This window comes from Cebus imitator, unplaced genomic scaffold (assembly GCF_001604975.1).
Source record: "Cebus imitator isolate Cc_AM_T3 unplaced genomic scaffold, Cebus_imitator-1.0 Scaffold83, whole genome shotgun sequence".
In the NCBI taxonomy this organism is placed as follows: domain Eukaryota; kingdom Metazoa; phylum Chordata; class Mammalia; order Primates; family Cebidae; genus Cebus; species Cebus imitator.
Window position 1 is genome coordinate 5184755 of NW_016107398.1, and position 17686 is coordinate 5202440.

The 17686-nt window shown below is 38.1% G+C and overlaps 1 protein-coding gene across 11 annotated transcripts in view; it reads left to right on the forward strand.

Annotated features, from left to right (window-relative positions):
- Positions 1-17686, forward strand: part of SYNE2 (spectrin repeat containing nuclear envelope protein 2) — a 405273-nt gene that overhangs the window by 101213 nt on the left and 286374 nt on the right. For all 11 annotated transcript variants that reach the window (XM_017533965.2, XM_017533967.2, XM_017533970.2 and 8 more), the window contains 3 exons: positions 4388-4569; positions 10426-10622; positions 16823-16923. In XM_017533965.2, the coding sequence (XP_017389454.1) occupies positions 4388-4569; positions 10426-10622; positions 16823-16923 (480 nt within the window). The remainder of the gene's footprint in view (positions 1-4387; positions 4570-10425; positions 10623-16822; positions 16924-17686) is intronic.

The window sequence follows — 17686 nt, forward strand, 5'->3', positions numbered from 1 at the left end:
TTTCTGAGCTGGAGTCTCACTCTGTCACCCAGGCTGGAGTGCAGTGGCACGATCTTGGCTCACTACAGCCTCTGCCTCCCTCCTGGGTTCAAGTGATTCTCCTACCTCAGCCTCCCAAGTAGCTGAATTATTGGTGTGTGCCACCACACCCAGCTAATTCTGTATTTTTACTAGAGATGGGGTTTCGCATTGTTGGCCAGGCTGGTCTTGAACTCCTGACCTCAAGTGATCTGCCTACCTCTGCCTTTGAAAGTGCTAGGATTATAGATGTGAGCCACCACAAGCAACCTGTTGCCAGTTTTTAGCTTTATGAATAAAGCTGCCAAGGACATTCTTGTATAAATCCTCATTTCCAACCTGTATCTACCTACGAATGCAATTGATGGTCTTAGAACATATGATCTTTAGCTTTAGTATATACTGCCAAACAGTTTATCAAAGTGGTTGTTCAAGTTTACACTCACCAGAGTTTCTTGCCACAATCCCTGCTGCTAATAGTTGGCATTTAAAATTTTTTTATTTAAGCCTCCATGTTATGTGTAATGATTTGTAGGCGTTTAAAAATATATTCTAGGCTGGGTGCAGTGGCTCAGGCCTATAATTCCAGCATTTTGAGAGGCTGAGTCAGGAGGACTGTTTGAGCTCAGGAGCTTAAGACCAGCCTGGCAACATAAGGAGACTCCATCTCTACCAAAATAAAAATAAAAATAAAAATAATTAGCTGGGCATGGTGGTACCTGTCTGTGGTTCCAGCTTTTCTGGAGGCTGAGGTGAGAGAAGCACTTGAGTCCAGGAGGTCGAGGCTGTAGTGAGCCATGACTGTGCCATTGCACACTAGCCTAGGCAACAGAGCAAGACCCTGTCCCCAAAAAATATACGTAGTTATAGATAAATACACATGCATATATCCTGGAGATCATATATTTATTCATGTAATATATATGATCTTCAGTGTATATATTACATACATAATATGTAATATATACATATTATATTATATGTATTGTATATATTATATGTATTATATGTATAATACATATATTATATGTATTATATGTAATACATATAATACATATATGTATACATATAATACATATTATATGTAATTGATACATATTCAACAAAGAACTTTTATCTAGTATATGTATACATATATATGTATACTTTTGTCCAGTATACATATGTAATATATATATGTGTATATAATATATATACTGAAAAAAAGTTCTTTGTAGAATATATATAAATTGCAACGAATTCTGACTCTGTGGCTTGCTTTTTCAGTCTTAATGAAGAAGCATTCATAATTTTAATAGATTTATTGTATCAACTGCTTTTGTGGCTTATACTTTTAGATTCCTTTTTTTTTGAGACAGTTTTGCTCTGTTACTCAGGCTGGAGTGCAGTGGCATAGTGGCATAATCTTGGCTCACTGCAACCTCCACTTCCCAGGTTCAAGTAATTCTCCTGCCTCAGTCCCCTGACTATCTGAGATTACAGGTGTGCACCACCATGCCTGGCTAATTTTTGTATTTTTAGTAGAGATGGGGTTTCGCCATGTTGGCTGGGCAGGTCTTGAACTCCTGACCTCAGGTGATCCACCTGCTCAGCCTCCCAAAGTGCTGGAATTACAGGTGTGAGCCACCATGCCTGGCCTTTTATATTCTTTAAGGACCTCTAAAACTGTGAAGTATTTTCTAGAACAGTTTTGTCCAATAGGATTTTCTGCAATGATGGAACTATTCCATAGCTGTATTGTACAAAACAGTGACCACTAGACACTCGTGGCTGTTGAACACTTGAGATGTGGCTAGCATGGCAGGGGAACTGAGTTATTCAATTAATTTGAATTTAAATCTCACATGTGCCTAGTGGCTGTCATACTGGACAGCCTAGTTCTGAAAACTTGTTTTAAAGTTTATATTTAGATCTGTAGTCTTTCAAGAATGGATTATCTATGTTATATTGAAACAATCAAAATTTACTTTTTTCCATATAGCTATCCAGTTTATCAACACTGTGTATTGGAAAACTCACAATTTTTCTACTGTGCTGCGTAGTGTCATCTTCATACTTGAAGTCGCCCTATATGTGAGACTCTTTTTTTTTTTTTAAGACGGAGTTTCGCTCTTGTTACCCAGGCTGGAGTGCAATGGTGCGATCTCGGCTCACCGCAACCTCCGCCTCCCGGGTTCAGGCAATTCTCCTGCCTCAGCCTCCTGATTAGCTGGGATTACAGGCACACGCCACCATGCCCAGCTAATTTTTTGTAGTTTTAGTAGAGACGGGGTTTCACCATGTTGGCCAGGATGGTCTCGATCTCTTGACCTCATGATCCACCCGCCTCGGCCTCCCAAAGTGCTGGGATTACAGGCGTGAGCCACTGCGCCCGGCCGAGACTCTTTTTTTTAATTCTTTTTTCTTTTTCTTTTTGAGATGGAGTCTTACTCTGTCACCCAGGCTGGAGTGCAGTGGTGAGGTCTTGCCTCACTGCAGCCTCCACCTCCTGGGTTCAAGCGATTCTCCTGTCTCAGCCTCCTGAGTAGCTGGGAGTACAGGTGCCCACCACCATGCCCAGCTAAATTTTGTATTTTTACTAGAGACAGGGTTTCACCATGTTGGCCAGGCTGGTATCAAACTCATGACCTCGTGATCCGCTTGCCTCGGCCCCCCAAAGTGCTGGGATTACAGGTGTGAGCCACTGCGCCCAGCTTGTCAGGCTCCAATTTCAAATGACCTATTTTGCTTCATGACATCTCTTTGCACCAGTACTATACTTGGTTAATTTTGGTAACTATATAGTAAGTCTTGATATCTGATAGTGTAAGTTGTCCAACTTGTTCTTTAAGAAAATCTTCATTATTCTTTACTTTTGCATTTTTATATAAATTTTATGAATAACTTGTCACACATGTGCGTGTACACACATACACATTTTGTGCTGGGATTTTTATTGGGATGACATGGAATATACAAAACATTTTGGAAAAAACTTATATTTAAAAATATACATTTTTCAATCTATAAATATAATATTTTAATCTGTTCAAAATATTTTCTAATTTTCTTTACTATTGCTTAGGCCTAGTTCAGTGGCTCATACCTGTAGTCCCAGCAGTTTGGGAGGCTGAGGTGGGCAGATCACAAGATCAGGAGTTCAAGACCAACCTGACCAACATGGTGAAACATTGTCTTCACTAAAAATATAAAAATTAGCCAGGCGTGGTGGCACGCGCCTGTAATCCCAGCTACTCAGGAGGCTGAGGCAGCAGAATTGCTAGAACCCGGGAGGCGTATGTTGCAGTGAGCCAAGATTGCGCCACTTCACTCTAGCCTGGGTGACAGAGTGAGACTTCGTCTAAAAAAAAAACACAAAACGTATATATATGGCGCTTAATTTCTGAATGTTTGGAGATTTTGTCTTTTATATATTTGCTGCTGACTAGAATTTTGGTGTGGTCAGAGAGCATCCTCTGAGTGATTTCAGTCCTTCAGAATTGCTGCAGCTTGCTTTGTGGTGCAGCATTGTCAGTTTCAGTAAGTGTTCCGTATGCTCCTGAAAGGAATGTGGGTGTAATGCTTTCTAGATCAATGCTAATCAGATGAAGTTTGTTAATTGTGTTGTTGACATCTATTATTATTGATTGGTTAGTCTGTCAGTTGTTGAGAGAAATGTATTAAATACTTTTATGTTTATGAATTTATCTTTTAAAATTTTGGATAGATATCGTATTGCCCTCCAAAAAAATTTGGCCAATTCGTACATTTACTAGCAATATAAGAATGTCTAGTTTCTCATACTTTCACTATCACTGGATACTACCTTTACATTTCTTTTGCCTGTATAATATAGTAAAAGCTATCCTTTTGCTGTATACATTTAAATTTCTTAAATTACGAATGCAACTGTTTTTTATAGATTTAATGGCAATTTTATTTTATTCCTCTGGACTTGTCTATCCATATCTTTGAGTTGCTTTTTTTCTATGTGTATATTTGTTCTTAATGGATGCATTTCACTTGATCTAGTCTCTAAAGATACTCTAGACTAGGAGCTTAATTTGTTCAGTTCAATTCAGTTTGACAGGGGTTAAGCTGCAGTGAAGTGCTCTGTAAGCACTTTAGGGGGATGAATGTATACTAGCCCTCAACGTGGACAGCCTTCCTGGGTGAGGGTAAGAAACAAATCAGGTCATTCCTTAGGAAGCAAAAGTGCAGTCCACATGGCAGATACTACTATTCAAGGATTTGCCCAGCACTCATTTCACCAGGAGTAAACTGTGACTGTCATAGGAGGCTTTTCAGGTCTTGTTTTGACTGGAAATTTTGGCCCAATGCTGGTAACTTATGCTTTTATAAACATTAAGTCTTATTTTGCCTTTCTTAGATTGAGAAGCTTGCCCAGACTCTTTCTTGCAATTACAATCAGCCTTCCCTGGATGATGTGAGTGTGGCTGATTCATCTCCTACCTCAAGTCCTCCAGCTAAGAAATGCTCCAAAGTGCAAGCAAGATGGCAGATGTCTGCAAAAAAGGCCCTTCTTTTGTGGGCTCAGCAACAATGTGCCACGTAAGTAGTTTGCTATGACCATAAGAGATAGCTGTATCAACCAGTAGGACCTCACCACCCAAACACCACCTTACTATCCAAACCTCCCTCACTTGCAATGAAAATTCTTATGCTCCCCCTTCCTCTCAGTGCATCTTCCACACGTGGAAGCCAGAGAGCTCAGCCCCTTTTGGTTTCAAAGGCTGGAGTGTGGTATCACCTGGGTAAACTAACTCATCCCTACTTGCTGTGTTTAGGTGGCCTATTATTACATGGAAATAAAGTGGTACTTAAATGCCAGGCATAGTGGCTCACTCCTGTAATCCCAGAGCTTTGGGAGGCTGAGGCAGGCAGATCTCTTGAGGTCAGAAGTTTGAGATCAGCCTGGCCAACATGGTGAAACCTCGTGTCTACTAAAAATACACAAAAAATTAGCCTGTTATGTTGGCACATGCCTGTAATTCCATCTGCTTGGGAGGCTGAAGTGGGAGAATTGCTTGAACCTGGGAGGTGGAAGTTGCAGTGAGCCGAGATCATACCACTGCACTCCAGCCTAGGTGACAGAGTGAGGCTCTGTCTAAAAAAAAAAAAAAAGCAGTACTTAAATATTGTTTTCTTTATGCGTAGTTCCCCTATGCATCTGCAAAGTAGATTTAGGTTTAAAAAATTTTACCACAATAAGAGCCCTTTAAAAGACAGCACGGTATCTTAATTGTATTCCCAGGACCTAGCCTAATGTGATTTCATAGCATGTGTTCCCTAAACGTGTGTTGAATGAATGAATTAACAAATGAGTGATAAGGCCGGGCTCGCTGGCTCACACCTATAATCCCAGCACTTTGGGAGGCCAAGGCAGGCGGATCACAAGGTCAAGTGATCAAGACCATCCTGGCCAACATGGTAAAACTCCATCTCTACTAAAAATATAAAAATTAGCTAGGCGTGATGCTGGGTGCCTGTAGTCCCAGCTACTCGGGAGGCTGAGGCTGGAGAATCTCTTGAACCTGGGAGGCAGAGGTTGTAGTGAGCCAAGATTGCACCTGCATGACAGAGTGAGACATTGTCTCAAANAAAAAAAAAAAAAGTGATAAGTAGCCAGTACATAAACTTAAATATTAAGAGACCTCAGAGTTTAGAAACATAGCTCAATTAGGAAGTACAGAGGCCAGACAGTATGTGTTTTGAGACAGGGTCTCACTTTGTCGCCCAGGCTCGTGTTCAGTGGTGAGATTATGGCTCACCACAGCCTTGACCTCCCAGGCTCAATTGATCCTTCCACCTTAGCCTCCTGAGTAGCTGAGACTGCAGTTGTATACCATCATGTCTGGCTAATTTTTGCATTTTTTGTAGAGATGGGGTTTTGCCATGTTGCCCAGGCTGGTCTCAGACTCCTGAGCTCAAGCAATTCACCTGCCTCTGCCTTCCAAATTGCGGTGATTACAGGTGTGCATTCTTAAAAATTGGGGATAACGAAGGAAAGTTAGTGCTCATATATATATTTTAACAAAGAGAAATGTTTTCTGCTCTTACTTTTTCATTGTAACCAATGTCTGAGATGGAGTTTAGGAAGAGCTGTAGAGTTCAAAATGCATTTCTTGTCACATCATAGAATTGTTTGGTAAATAGGGTCATAAATATGTTGCTAAGCCCTTTCAAATGCAGGACTTCAGAGTAAGTCCCTCCTGCTGACAGTCCAAGGAAGAGCTGAATTTCTGCCTTCAGCCTTACTTTTATTCTTTTAGAGAGGGAGTTTCGCTCTTATCGTCCAGGCTGGAGTACAGCGGCACGATCTCAGCTCACTGCAACCTCCACCTCCCAAGTTCAAGCAATTCTCCTGCCTCAGCCTCTTGAGTAGCTGGCATTACAGGTGTGCACCACAATGCCCAGCTAATTTTGTATTTTTAGTAGAGATGGGATTTTACCATGTTGGCCCAGGCTGGTCTCAAACTCCTGATCTCAGGTGATCCGCCCACCTCGGCCTTCCAACGTGTTGCAAGCGTGAGCCACCGCGCCCGGCCCAGCCTTACTTTTCTTTAGTTGCCATTCATCCTCTGAACATATATAACCTTATGTGGAGGCTTAAAGTACATTAAATGAATTGTACTCCAGTTTTATAAATTTTAATAATCCCAAACAGTATTTGTGGAAAGCACTATGTCATACTCAGATTTATTTCATTTATGCATAAATAACCTTCAAGTCCTTTCAAAGCCATGTATTTTACCATAGTGTGTCATTTCTTCATGTCTCCCCACTTACTTAGTTTTCAACTATAGAGCTTATGCTAAGCTTATTTTTGTGGGGTTTTGCCATGTTGCCCAGGCTGGTCTCAAACTCCAGCCTCTTATTAAATTTAGCCCCTCTTTTTAAGTAATTCATCATGAGTTTATCCTAGTTTTGGCCTTCATTACTGGTATTATTAGATAACTTTTATTTCAATATTCTGTGTTGTATTTCAGTAAGACTGTTTTGTAAGTAATATGTTGTATTTTCTCATTTGTGAAACAGATGAATCAGGCCTCATTCCCCACATCTAAATGAGCATTGGTCCTGCCAACCAGGAGCCTAATTCCACCCTCTCTAAGGTCTGGCAGCAGCGTCTTTGAGGTATTGGCTTTGGCTCATCAGTGCAGAGCTGACCTCAGCTGCAGCCACCATCCCTTTAGGTATTATTAGGTTGGTGCAAAAGTGATTTTGGTTTTTGTCATTACTTTTAATTACTTAAAAGTAATTGCATTACTTTTGCCATTGCTTTACATTTTGCCATTACTTCTAATGGTAATGGCAAAATGTAAAGCAATGGCAAAAGTAATGGTACTTCTTTTGTACCCACCAAATAGTTTAGCTTAGTCTTGCTCACTCTAAAGTCAGAGAGTACCTGGATGTGAAGTCCCGGTGCCCTGTACTTTCTAACTGGTGACTTTGAACCCCTTATCTCTTTTTGCTGCAGTCTCTTCAGTCATAAAATCTGGACAACAGTAATGTCATAGGTTGTTGTATGCATGATAAGAATTAATTTTTTTTAAAGCATTTAGAACAGTTTCTGGACAAAGTTGGTACCACAGACGTATTTTTTAGACAACACAAAAATGACGGCTATGTGACTGCTATGTAGTTTATTACAGTCATGTTTTAAGCTTTTTTTCTCTAAGTAAACAGGAAGACCCAGGTCATCTGAAGCAGACTATTTCCTGAGTAGCTTTTATCATTTGATGAATACCTTCAAACAGTCTAGTGAATGTCTTCATGCTTTTTATGGGATATGAAAGGACACTCTAGTTGTTCTAGAGTATATCCCAAATATTACAGGCAACTATCCCGTTTGCAAGATTTTCACCAATCCTTTATGAAGCATGGAATACCGATGAAGTGATTTTTTAAAAATAGGTGTCTTAAGCCCTGATTATATGCCAGGCACTATTTGGGGAATGAGTCCACAGTGGTGAACAAGAAAGACAAAGCCCTTGCTCTCAAAGGCTTGCATCCTGATGGGAAAAGCAGGAAATATCATTAAGAAATATGATAATTATAGTTGACAAACAGATTAGGAAGGACTTTTGATATGGTCAGGAAGGTTGAGCACAGGGAGAGTGTATCCTTTAGTGTAGGTGGTACGGCAGGGCTTTGCTATGGAGAGACTTTGAGCTGAGCCCTGAAGTGGGAGGCTTTATGAAGATCTATGAGAAGGAGCATCCAGGGACAGTGACTAGGAGGGCAGCTGTGAGAAACAGGAACGAGGCTGGTGTGTCTGTAACGCTGTAAGAGAGGGGAGATAGGGCTTATGGGCCAGGGTGAGAGACGAAATACAATGGCTAGCTAATGATGTTTGTATATATCTGTAGATATCTATAATCTATAGATATATAATATTTATAATATAGCTATATAATATGTAATATAGATATACAATATATATGTAATATATACATAATATATCTGTAGGTAGCTATAGATGTGTAAGATAGATATAGCTATCTATAATATCTATATTATAGATATGAATCTATAGATATCTATATATTATATAGATATGTATTGATATATCTATAGATATATCGATAATTGTATATCTATAATATAACATGTAGATATATAATATATGTATCTATATATATAAAATATATTAATCCATATCTACATATATTATAATTACATATTATATAATACATATTAATCTATATCTACGTATCTTATACATTATATCTATGTATGTATGTATGTTATAGATATATAATATAGATATATCTCTATAGATACATATCTATGTATTATATATCTACATATTATAGATATATAATATAGATATATTTATATAGATATATATCTACGTATTATAATATATATCTACATTATATAGATATAACTATATTATATAGTTTTTATTATGTTATATAGATATAGCTATATTATATGGTTTTTTATTGTGATAAATATATGTAATCTAAAATATGCCATTTTGACGTTTCTTTTTGTTTGTTTGTTTTTTGAGACGGAATCTCGCTCTGTCTCCAGGCAGGAGAGTGCAGTGGTGCGATCTCAGCTCACTGCAACCTCCCCTTCCCAGGTTCAAGCAATTCTCCTGCATCAGTCTCCCAAGTAGCTGGGATTACAGGCACATGCCACCATGCCCAGCTAATTTTTGTATTTTTAGTAGAGACGGGGTTTCACCATTTTGGTCAGGTTAGTCTCCAACTGCTGACATTGTGATCCACCTGCCTCGGCCGACCAAAATGCTGGGATTACAGATGTGAGCCACTGCCTCCAGCCCATTTTGACCATTTTGAATTGTACAGTTCAGTGGCACTAACTATATTCATATTGTTTTCTAACCATTACCATTCTCTGTCACCAGAACTTTTTTCATTTTGTGAAACTGCCCCTGTTAAACTATAACTCCCCATTACTCCCAACCACCATTCTACTTCTCTGGCCTCTGGCAACCACCATTCTACTTCTCTGTGAATCTGACTATTCTGCATACTTCATACGAGTGGTATCATATGGTATGTGTCCTTTTGTGACTGGCTTATTTCACTTTGCGTGGTTTTTAAGGTTCATTCATCTTGTAGCATGTGTCAGAATTTCCCTCCTTTTTTTGGAGACAATCTCATTCTGTCAGCCAGGCTGGAATGCAGTGGTGCATTTGTAGCTCACTACAGCTTCAGTTTTCCAGTATCAGGTGATCCTCTTGCCTCAGCCTCTCAATGCGCTGGGATTACAGGCATGAGCCAATGTGCCCAGCCAGAATTTTCCTTTTTTTTAAGGCTGAATAATAGTCATTGTACATGTATACCACGTTTTTAAAAATCCATTCATCTACAATGATGGATTTTATGCAGAAGAGTAACAAGGTCTATCTATCTAGTAAGCTACTGAGCATTGATTGCAGACACTGTATCATTTAATTTGTCCCACTGAAAAAGAAAATGCTTTTCTCTAGTTAGGAACCTTACCTGTATATAGAAGTTTAAAGGCAGACTTGAACCAACAGATTTGGTAATGAAGGAAATCTTGAGTGAATATCATTATCTCCTGGAGGGCTTTTAAAGGCACAGATTTCAGGCACACCTCCAGAGTTTGATTCAGCAGGTATGGGACTCAGCCTGAGAATTTGCATGTCTAAACCTGCAGTCCATGTGACACTAATGCTGCTGGCTCAGGAACAACATGTTGAGAATCAGTGTTCTGTAATATTTTGGGTGTCATGAAACTTGGCATTTTCCTTTAATTTGGTCACAAGATTAAAAATTTTATCTGGCATGATATATCTAATTTATTTGATTTGCCAAATTTTGTTTTAATTACTATCGAATATAGTGGAGTGTATGTTACATTATTTTTAATAGTATTTATCATGTTTTTGTCCTTTTATGATAGGTATGAGTCTGTCAATGTGACAGACTTTAAGTCAAGCTGGAGAAATGGGATGGCTTTTTTGGCCATCATTCATGCCTTGCGACCAGACCTAATTGACATGAAGAGTGTGAAGCATAGGTCCAACAAAGACAATCTGAGAGAGGCCTTCAGAATTGCAGAACGAGAATTAAAAATCCCCAGACTCCTGGAACCAGAAGGTAAAGAAGCTTCTTTGCTTTTAAAACAATTTTTAAGGCTTCACATGAAGTTGATTTCAAAATAGTATCTGTACATGAGCAAACATAAAAGCATTCTATTTTACTCCTGGAGGATTTAACTTAAACTCTTTATTGTATTTTATGCAATTAAAGATTTCCTACCAGTTTGTTAATTTCAGTAATTATAGGGGAAGCCACAGCTGAAAGCAAACAGTGCTGTTATTGGGAATAATTTGAGCCTCTGTCTTGATTTTTTTCTTCTATTACATTCTGTGTTTTGTTCTTCTTGATTCTATTATTCTGTTCTAAATCTCTTTCTCTAAGTCTTGAATTAAAGTTGTTTGTTTGTCTCTCCTTCTTCACTCCCTCTGTGTTAAAGCTAAACCTCTATGAGAATAGAAACTGCTGCTTTCCTGTCTCCCCCTAAATGGTTGGCCAAGCTTTGTCCATTGATTCTGCTCCATCAGTTGTGTTGGATTGTTAACAGCACCATCCTAAGTACTGGTTATTTTTACAGAGATCATCATTGAATTATAATTTAGCTTTATAAAATTAAGATTTAAAAATTTTACTTCTTTCTCAAAAGCACTTTACTTTGGATTGTAATGCTTCATAATGTAACCAAAGCTATTAAAAAAATATTAAGGTCATAATAGAGGTGTACAGGATTAGTGAAAATTATGATGAATGAATAGGTCAAGTACATTTAAATTCTATTCTCAGCTCTATTACTGGGGTGTGTATATAAATGTTTAGTGACTGGCTCTCCCAAACAATGGGAAACACACACACATTTACACTGTCTCTTACAGATTTTACTGATATTAAGGAATGTGTATTATTTTATAAATAATTACAAAATTTATGATATGCCTTCTTACAGATTCCGTATAGCCCCAAAATGCTTTTATTGATTTTTGCCAAAGTCTATATCCATCTATAACCAACTTAGGGTTGTATTTGCTGAAGAAGTATAGTTCTGACATGAGTGTTAGTTTAGAATTTCCTTTATGTTAATAAGTAAGTGGAATAAGAGGTATATTAGAACTTCATTTGCTCTTCAATGACATGAATGACTTCTTTGCTGAATCAAATACTAGGAGAATATTTTTTCAGCTTTTTATGCTATTCACAATGCAACTAACACCTATAGACAACACATTTTTAAGATTTACCTGCATTATTAACAATTTCTTCATCCCTTTTTTAGCAGTTAACAAAACAGTCAAGCCCTCATTTGCAGACTTCTGTGTTATAAATGCTAGTGCTATGACTGATTTCAAGTTACCAATGTACAGTCACTGAACACAGAATTAGAGAAAGATGTGCAATACCACATCATTATATATTGTTTCCATCATACAGATAAAATAGACAGATAGCCTCAAGAGCATAGATAATAGTAAAATGTAATAAAATAATTGGGAAGTGATAAGTTTTGAGTTTTTTATTACGTATGCTTTTAATATAATTTGTACATTTGTATTTTATATACATCATTAAAAATTATGATTTTTTTCACAACCAGTTTACAAAACTTCTGAACATTTATCAATCGGCTCTCTTAAGCCTGTGTGAGTCAGCTAGCTCCAGCATACTCACTGGCTAGGGACTGTGGTTTTGTTACTTAATTTTTTGGTTTCAAGCAGCTTTGTTAAGAGATAATTCACATGCCATATAATTTATCCATTTAAGTATACAAATTAGTGGTTTCTAGTATACAGCCTGCCCTCCATGTCTGTGGGTTCTATATCCATGGAGTCAGCCAACATTGGATTGAAAATACTTGAAAAAAAAAAAAAAAGCATCTGTCCTGAGCATGTACAGATGTTTTTCTTGTCATTATTCCCTAAACAACACGTGTTATACAACTGTATAACAACTATTTACGTAGCATTTACGTTGCATTGGATATTAAAAGCAATCTAGATGTGAGTTCTGGAACCAGTCCCCGTGGATACCAAGGACAGCTATATTCACAAAATTGTTCAGTCATCGCCATAGTTTGTTTTAGAACATTTTTGTTATCCCCAAAGGAACTCCTGTGACCATTAGCAGTTATTCTCCATTTGCCTCCAACCCCTGCATGCCCCAGTACTTTCTGTCAGGATAGTTTTGTCTCTTTTGAACATTTCACGTAAGCGGAATTATACAATATATGGTGTTTGTGACTGGTTTCTTTAACTTAGTAAAATGTCTCCAAGGTCATCCATGTTGTGGCATATGTCAGTACTTCATTCCTTTTTGTTTGTTTGTTTGAGTCAGAGTCTCACTTTGTTGCCCAGGCTGGAGTGTAGTGGTGGATCCTGGCTCACTGCAATCTCTGCCTCCTGGGTTAAAGCGATTCTTGTGCCTCAGCCTCCTGAGTAGCTGGGACTACAGTTGTGCTCCACCTCACAGTTTTCTTTTTTTTTTTTTTTGAGACTCCATCTCAAAAAAAAACCCAACTTTGATTTTTAGAGCAATTTTAGATTTATGGAAAAATTGAGAAGATAGTGCAATAAGTTTTCATAAACCCTGCAACCAATTTCCCCTATTGTTAACATCTTAGTATAGTACATTTATTACAATTAATGAACCAATATGAATATGTTATTTTAAATTAAGGCCATACTTTATTCAGATTTTCTTAGTGTTTAGCTAATGACCTTTTTCTCATTCAAGATCTCAGCCAGGATACCACATTATATTTAGCTGTCATGTCTCCTGTGACTCCTCTTGTTTGTGACTTTTCCAGACTTTTAAATAAATGAGCTTGACAGTTTTGGAGATTATTAGTTAGGTATTTGGTACGATGCCCGTTTATTGCAATTTGCCTTATTTTTTTTCTCATGATTATGCTGGATTTTTGTGTTCTTGGGAGGAAGAACACAGCAGTAGAATGTCATTCTCATCACATCCTTCCAAGGGTACGTACTGTCAACATGATTCATCACTGTTGATGCTTACCTTGATTCCCCTGGCTGAGCTAGTGCTGATCAGGGTTCTTATGGTGAAGTTACTCTTTTCTCCTCCTTCTTTCCAAACTGTACTTTTTGGAGGGAAATCACTGCACAGCTCACATTTGGGAGAGTTACACTCACTCTCCTTGATGGCATATTATCTTCATAAAGTATTTGAAGGTCTTCTGTATAGAGATTTGTCTGTTCCCCCCATTTATTTATTTATTCAGTCATTTGTTTATATCAGTATGGGCTTATTGATATTTTATACTCTTAGTTGTAATCCAATACTATTTTGTTTATTTTAATGCTTTTATTTATTTATATTTTTTTGAGGTGGAGTCTTGCTCTTTCGCCAGGCTGGAGTGCAGTGGTGCAATCTCGGCTCACTGCAACCTCCGCCTCCTGGGCTCAAGCAATTCTTCCACCTCAGCCTCCCGAGTAGCTGTGACCACAGGCGTGTGCCACCATGCTCGGCTAATTTTTTTGCATTTTTAGTAGCGACAGGGTTTTCGCCATGTTGGCCAGGATAGTCTCGGTCTCTTGACTTAGTGATCCACCCGCCTTAGCCCCTAAAGTGCTAGGATTACAGGTGTAAGCCGCCACGCCCGGCCTTTAATGCTTAATTTTTTAAAAAGTCCTCTTTAAGCTCAACGTTCTGGCCACTAGGAGCTCTTGCAGTTGGCACTGATGCTTCTTTGTTGTATCCCCATCAGTATGGGGTTTGCTTGTTTTTGAGCATTTTCTTACTTTCTGGACTGACAAATGCTATGGGCTCATCTTGTGTATTTCCTGCCCCAGTCTTAGGATCAGTGATTTCTCCAAGGAGCTCTGGCTCTTTTTATTGGAGAATGGTATTAGAAACCAAGATCTGGGTGCTATCTGTGCTCTTTGCTACTGGTATGTAGCCTCTTAGGACTTCAGTGTTTTTTTTCTAAGAGTTGAATTAGATGATATTTGTAAGCTCACAGCTTAATGTGAATTCGGAAATTTTGTGAGCTTACAGCTCTATTTCTTATATTTTTATTTTCATTTTTATTTATTTATTTTTTTGAGATGGAGTCTCTTGCTCTGGTTCCCAGGCTGCAGTGCAGCGGTGCATCTCGGCTCACTGTAACCTCCGCCTCCTGGGTTCAAGCAGTTCTCCTGCCTCAGCCTCCCAAGTAGCTGGGATTACAGGCATGTGTTACCATGCCCGGCTAATTTTTGCATTTTTAGTAGAGAGAGAGTTTCGGGATGTTGGCCAGGCTGGTCTCAAACTCCTGACTGCGGGTGATCAGCCGCCTTGGTCTCAGAAAGTGCTAGGACTACAGGCTTAAGCCACTGTGCCCAGCCTGCGTACACCAGTATTTCTACAGTTTGGACATTGGTCGGGCTTCATATTGATTGCCACTAATTCTTGTTAATTTTTTACCCCTATCTTTCCCCCCATTCCCTTTTTACCTTTTCTCTATTTCTTTAGCTTTTCGTTTTGTTTTTCTTTATTTTTCCTCTTGCTCTGTTCCCATTTCCTGTTTTCGATTACTATCTGTTTTAAATACTTTTCCCATATTGTGATTCACCAAATCTTTATTATTAAATAGTATAAAGTATTTTCTCCATTTTAGTATATACAAATAACCTGGCAACTAATGAAATAGACACTATAGTAGAAACAAATTTCCTCTGCATAATTAATTGCCCATAATTCATTATAAATGGCTTAAATAATAGCTCAAAAATGTGAAATGTACCATGATTTATTTATGCAAACCAAATACCATAGTCATATTTGAATAAGGGAACTATTTTGACATAATATTGTTAACGCATTTAATCATCATGCATGGCTTCATATATAATGAGAAATTTTTATAAAGCAATATCTAAGTAAGCCAGTATCATTATTTTATGTGTCTCTTGGTGTTTATGTCTTTTTCAGTTAAAGATAGAATAACTTAATTCTTAGAAATTCTTCCTATATTGAAACTTCGCCCTCAGCTTCTTATTGCTAGCTTTTATATGCTTACTGCCTTGTTTGCAAATGGATTAGATTTATTTTCTACTTCAGCTGACTTAGAGCTCTCATTGAACCTATGAAGTATGTCCACTAAAACATGCATGGTGTGTTGTATTTGTTTGTTGTTTGGTTTTCCCCCAACCTTAAATTCCTTGAGGGGCAGATAGTGTTTTAATACATCTAGCATCTGCTAGTTAAATGAATAAAGGGTTGAAACAGAAGCTCTCCAAAGGCATGGACCATACCTTACATATCCGTGTAGCCGCTGCCTATGACCCACATTTATTGGCTCTCTGTATATATTTGTTGTGTTAAGTTTAACTGAATTAATAAGTAAATAGTGAGGTTCTTTAAAAATATCTTCATTGGTTATCTAGGTCAAGAAACACCTCCAAATTAGTTGTTCATTTTGTCTGTGATATATTACATCCCCCTTTTTGTGGCTTTATGATCTCCTTTTCTTATTAGATGCCCAGAGAAGTTCTTCACTTACAGAATTTATATACCTGGCACAGTGTCTTGTGTGCCAGCTACTTGTGAGGCTGAAGTTGGAGGATTGCTTGAGGCCTGGAGCTTGAGATCAGCCTGGGCAACACAGAGAGACCCTGTCTCTAAAAGAAAATAAATAAGAATTTGTAGTCTTTTAAATTTTGTTTAATTCAGCATTTTACAAACTTATTTCACCATGGACTCTTAATGCAACACAAAGCCTGGCCCCTAGAAGGCTCTCAGTAGATTTACTTGTTCCATGAATGAATGAACAAACTCTGTGGATGTCTTAGATAAGCCTTCCATACAATATATGCTTTTGGAAATGCTTTACTGCACACATGCCAAGACCAACGTGTCAGGAATGCATTCTAATTGCTGTATGTTCTTGCATTCCTGGAAGAATTTCTGTACCATGTCTCTAGAAAGAGGAATGCTTTATTTTCTCATTTTCTCCTCTTCGTCCTCTCTGACTACTTATGCCCTCAGACATACCCCCATAGTGACACTTTATTATTAGAAAGGTGAGACTGTGCACGTATTAGTGCCAGGATTTAACCCAGATCTCTCCGAGTATAGATCTAAGCTCTTAGCCACTGCACAGTCTTGCAGCAAGGCTAAGTAAACAGAGATTGCATGGCTGGATGACTACTTTGGTGCATTTCCAGAGTCTGTGAACCAAATAGCAGAGGCTTTGACATAGCCTGTTCTTTGAGTATGCATTATAGCGAATGTATATGAGCTCATTGATAGTGTGGTGTATCTTGCAGACGTGGATGTTGTTGATCCTGATGAAAAGTCCATCATGACCTATGTGGCACAATTTCTTCAGTATTCCAAAGATGCCCATGGGACTGGAGAGGAGGCTCGGGTATGTTTTCTTCTGTATAAATCAAGCTCATTTTTTTGTATCCTGCTAATGGTTTAACTTTTAAAATTGAGATATAATTTGCATGCAGAACTGAAATATACAGTTTAATGAGTTTTGACAAAGCATTCACCCATGTAACTCATATTTCAGTCATGATGTAAAACATTTCTAGTACCTGGAATATTCTACTGGGCACCTTTTCTGTCTCTGCTCCCCACCCCAGATAACCAGCATTCTAATTTCTTTCACTGTAGATTAGTGTTGAATGTTCTTTTCTTTTTTAAGTTCAGAGAGATAATTTACTAAACTCTACCGAATTATCTGAAACAACTTTTAGATAGGCACTATATAAGACAAATGAAGTTAAACTTTTTAAAAAACCCTGAAGATATCAAATTTTTGTTTGTTATAATATTCTATTTTTTAATTTTTTGAGACAGAGTCTCACTCCATCACTCAGGCTGGAATGTAGTTGGCTTACAGCAACCTCTGCCTCCTGGTTCAAGTGATTCTCATGCCTCAGCCTCCCAAGTAGCTGGAATTATGGACATGTGCCACCATACCCAGCTGAATTTTGTATATTTGGTAGAGACAGGGTTTTACCATGTTGGCCAGGCTGATCTTTAACTCCTGACTTCAAGTGATCTGCCTACCTTGGCTTCCCAAAGTGCTGGGATTAACAGGAGTCAGCCACTCCGCCTGGCCTATCAAATTTTTTGTGTATTATAATATTTATTACCTTTATATATCTGTATCTATCTAT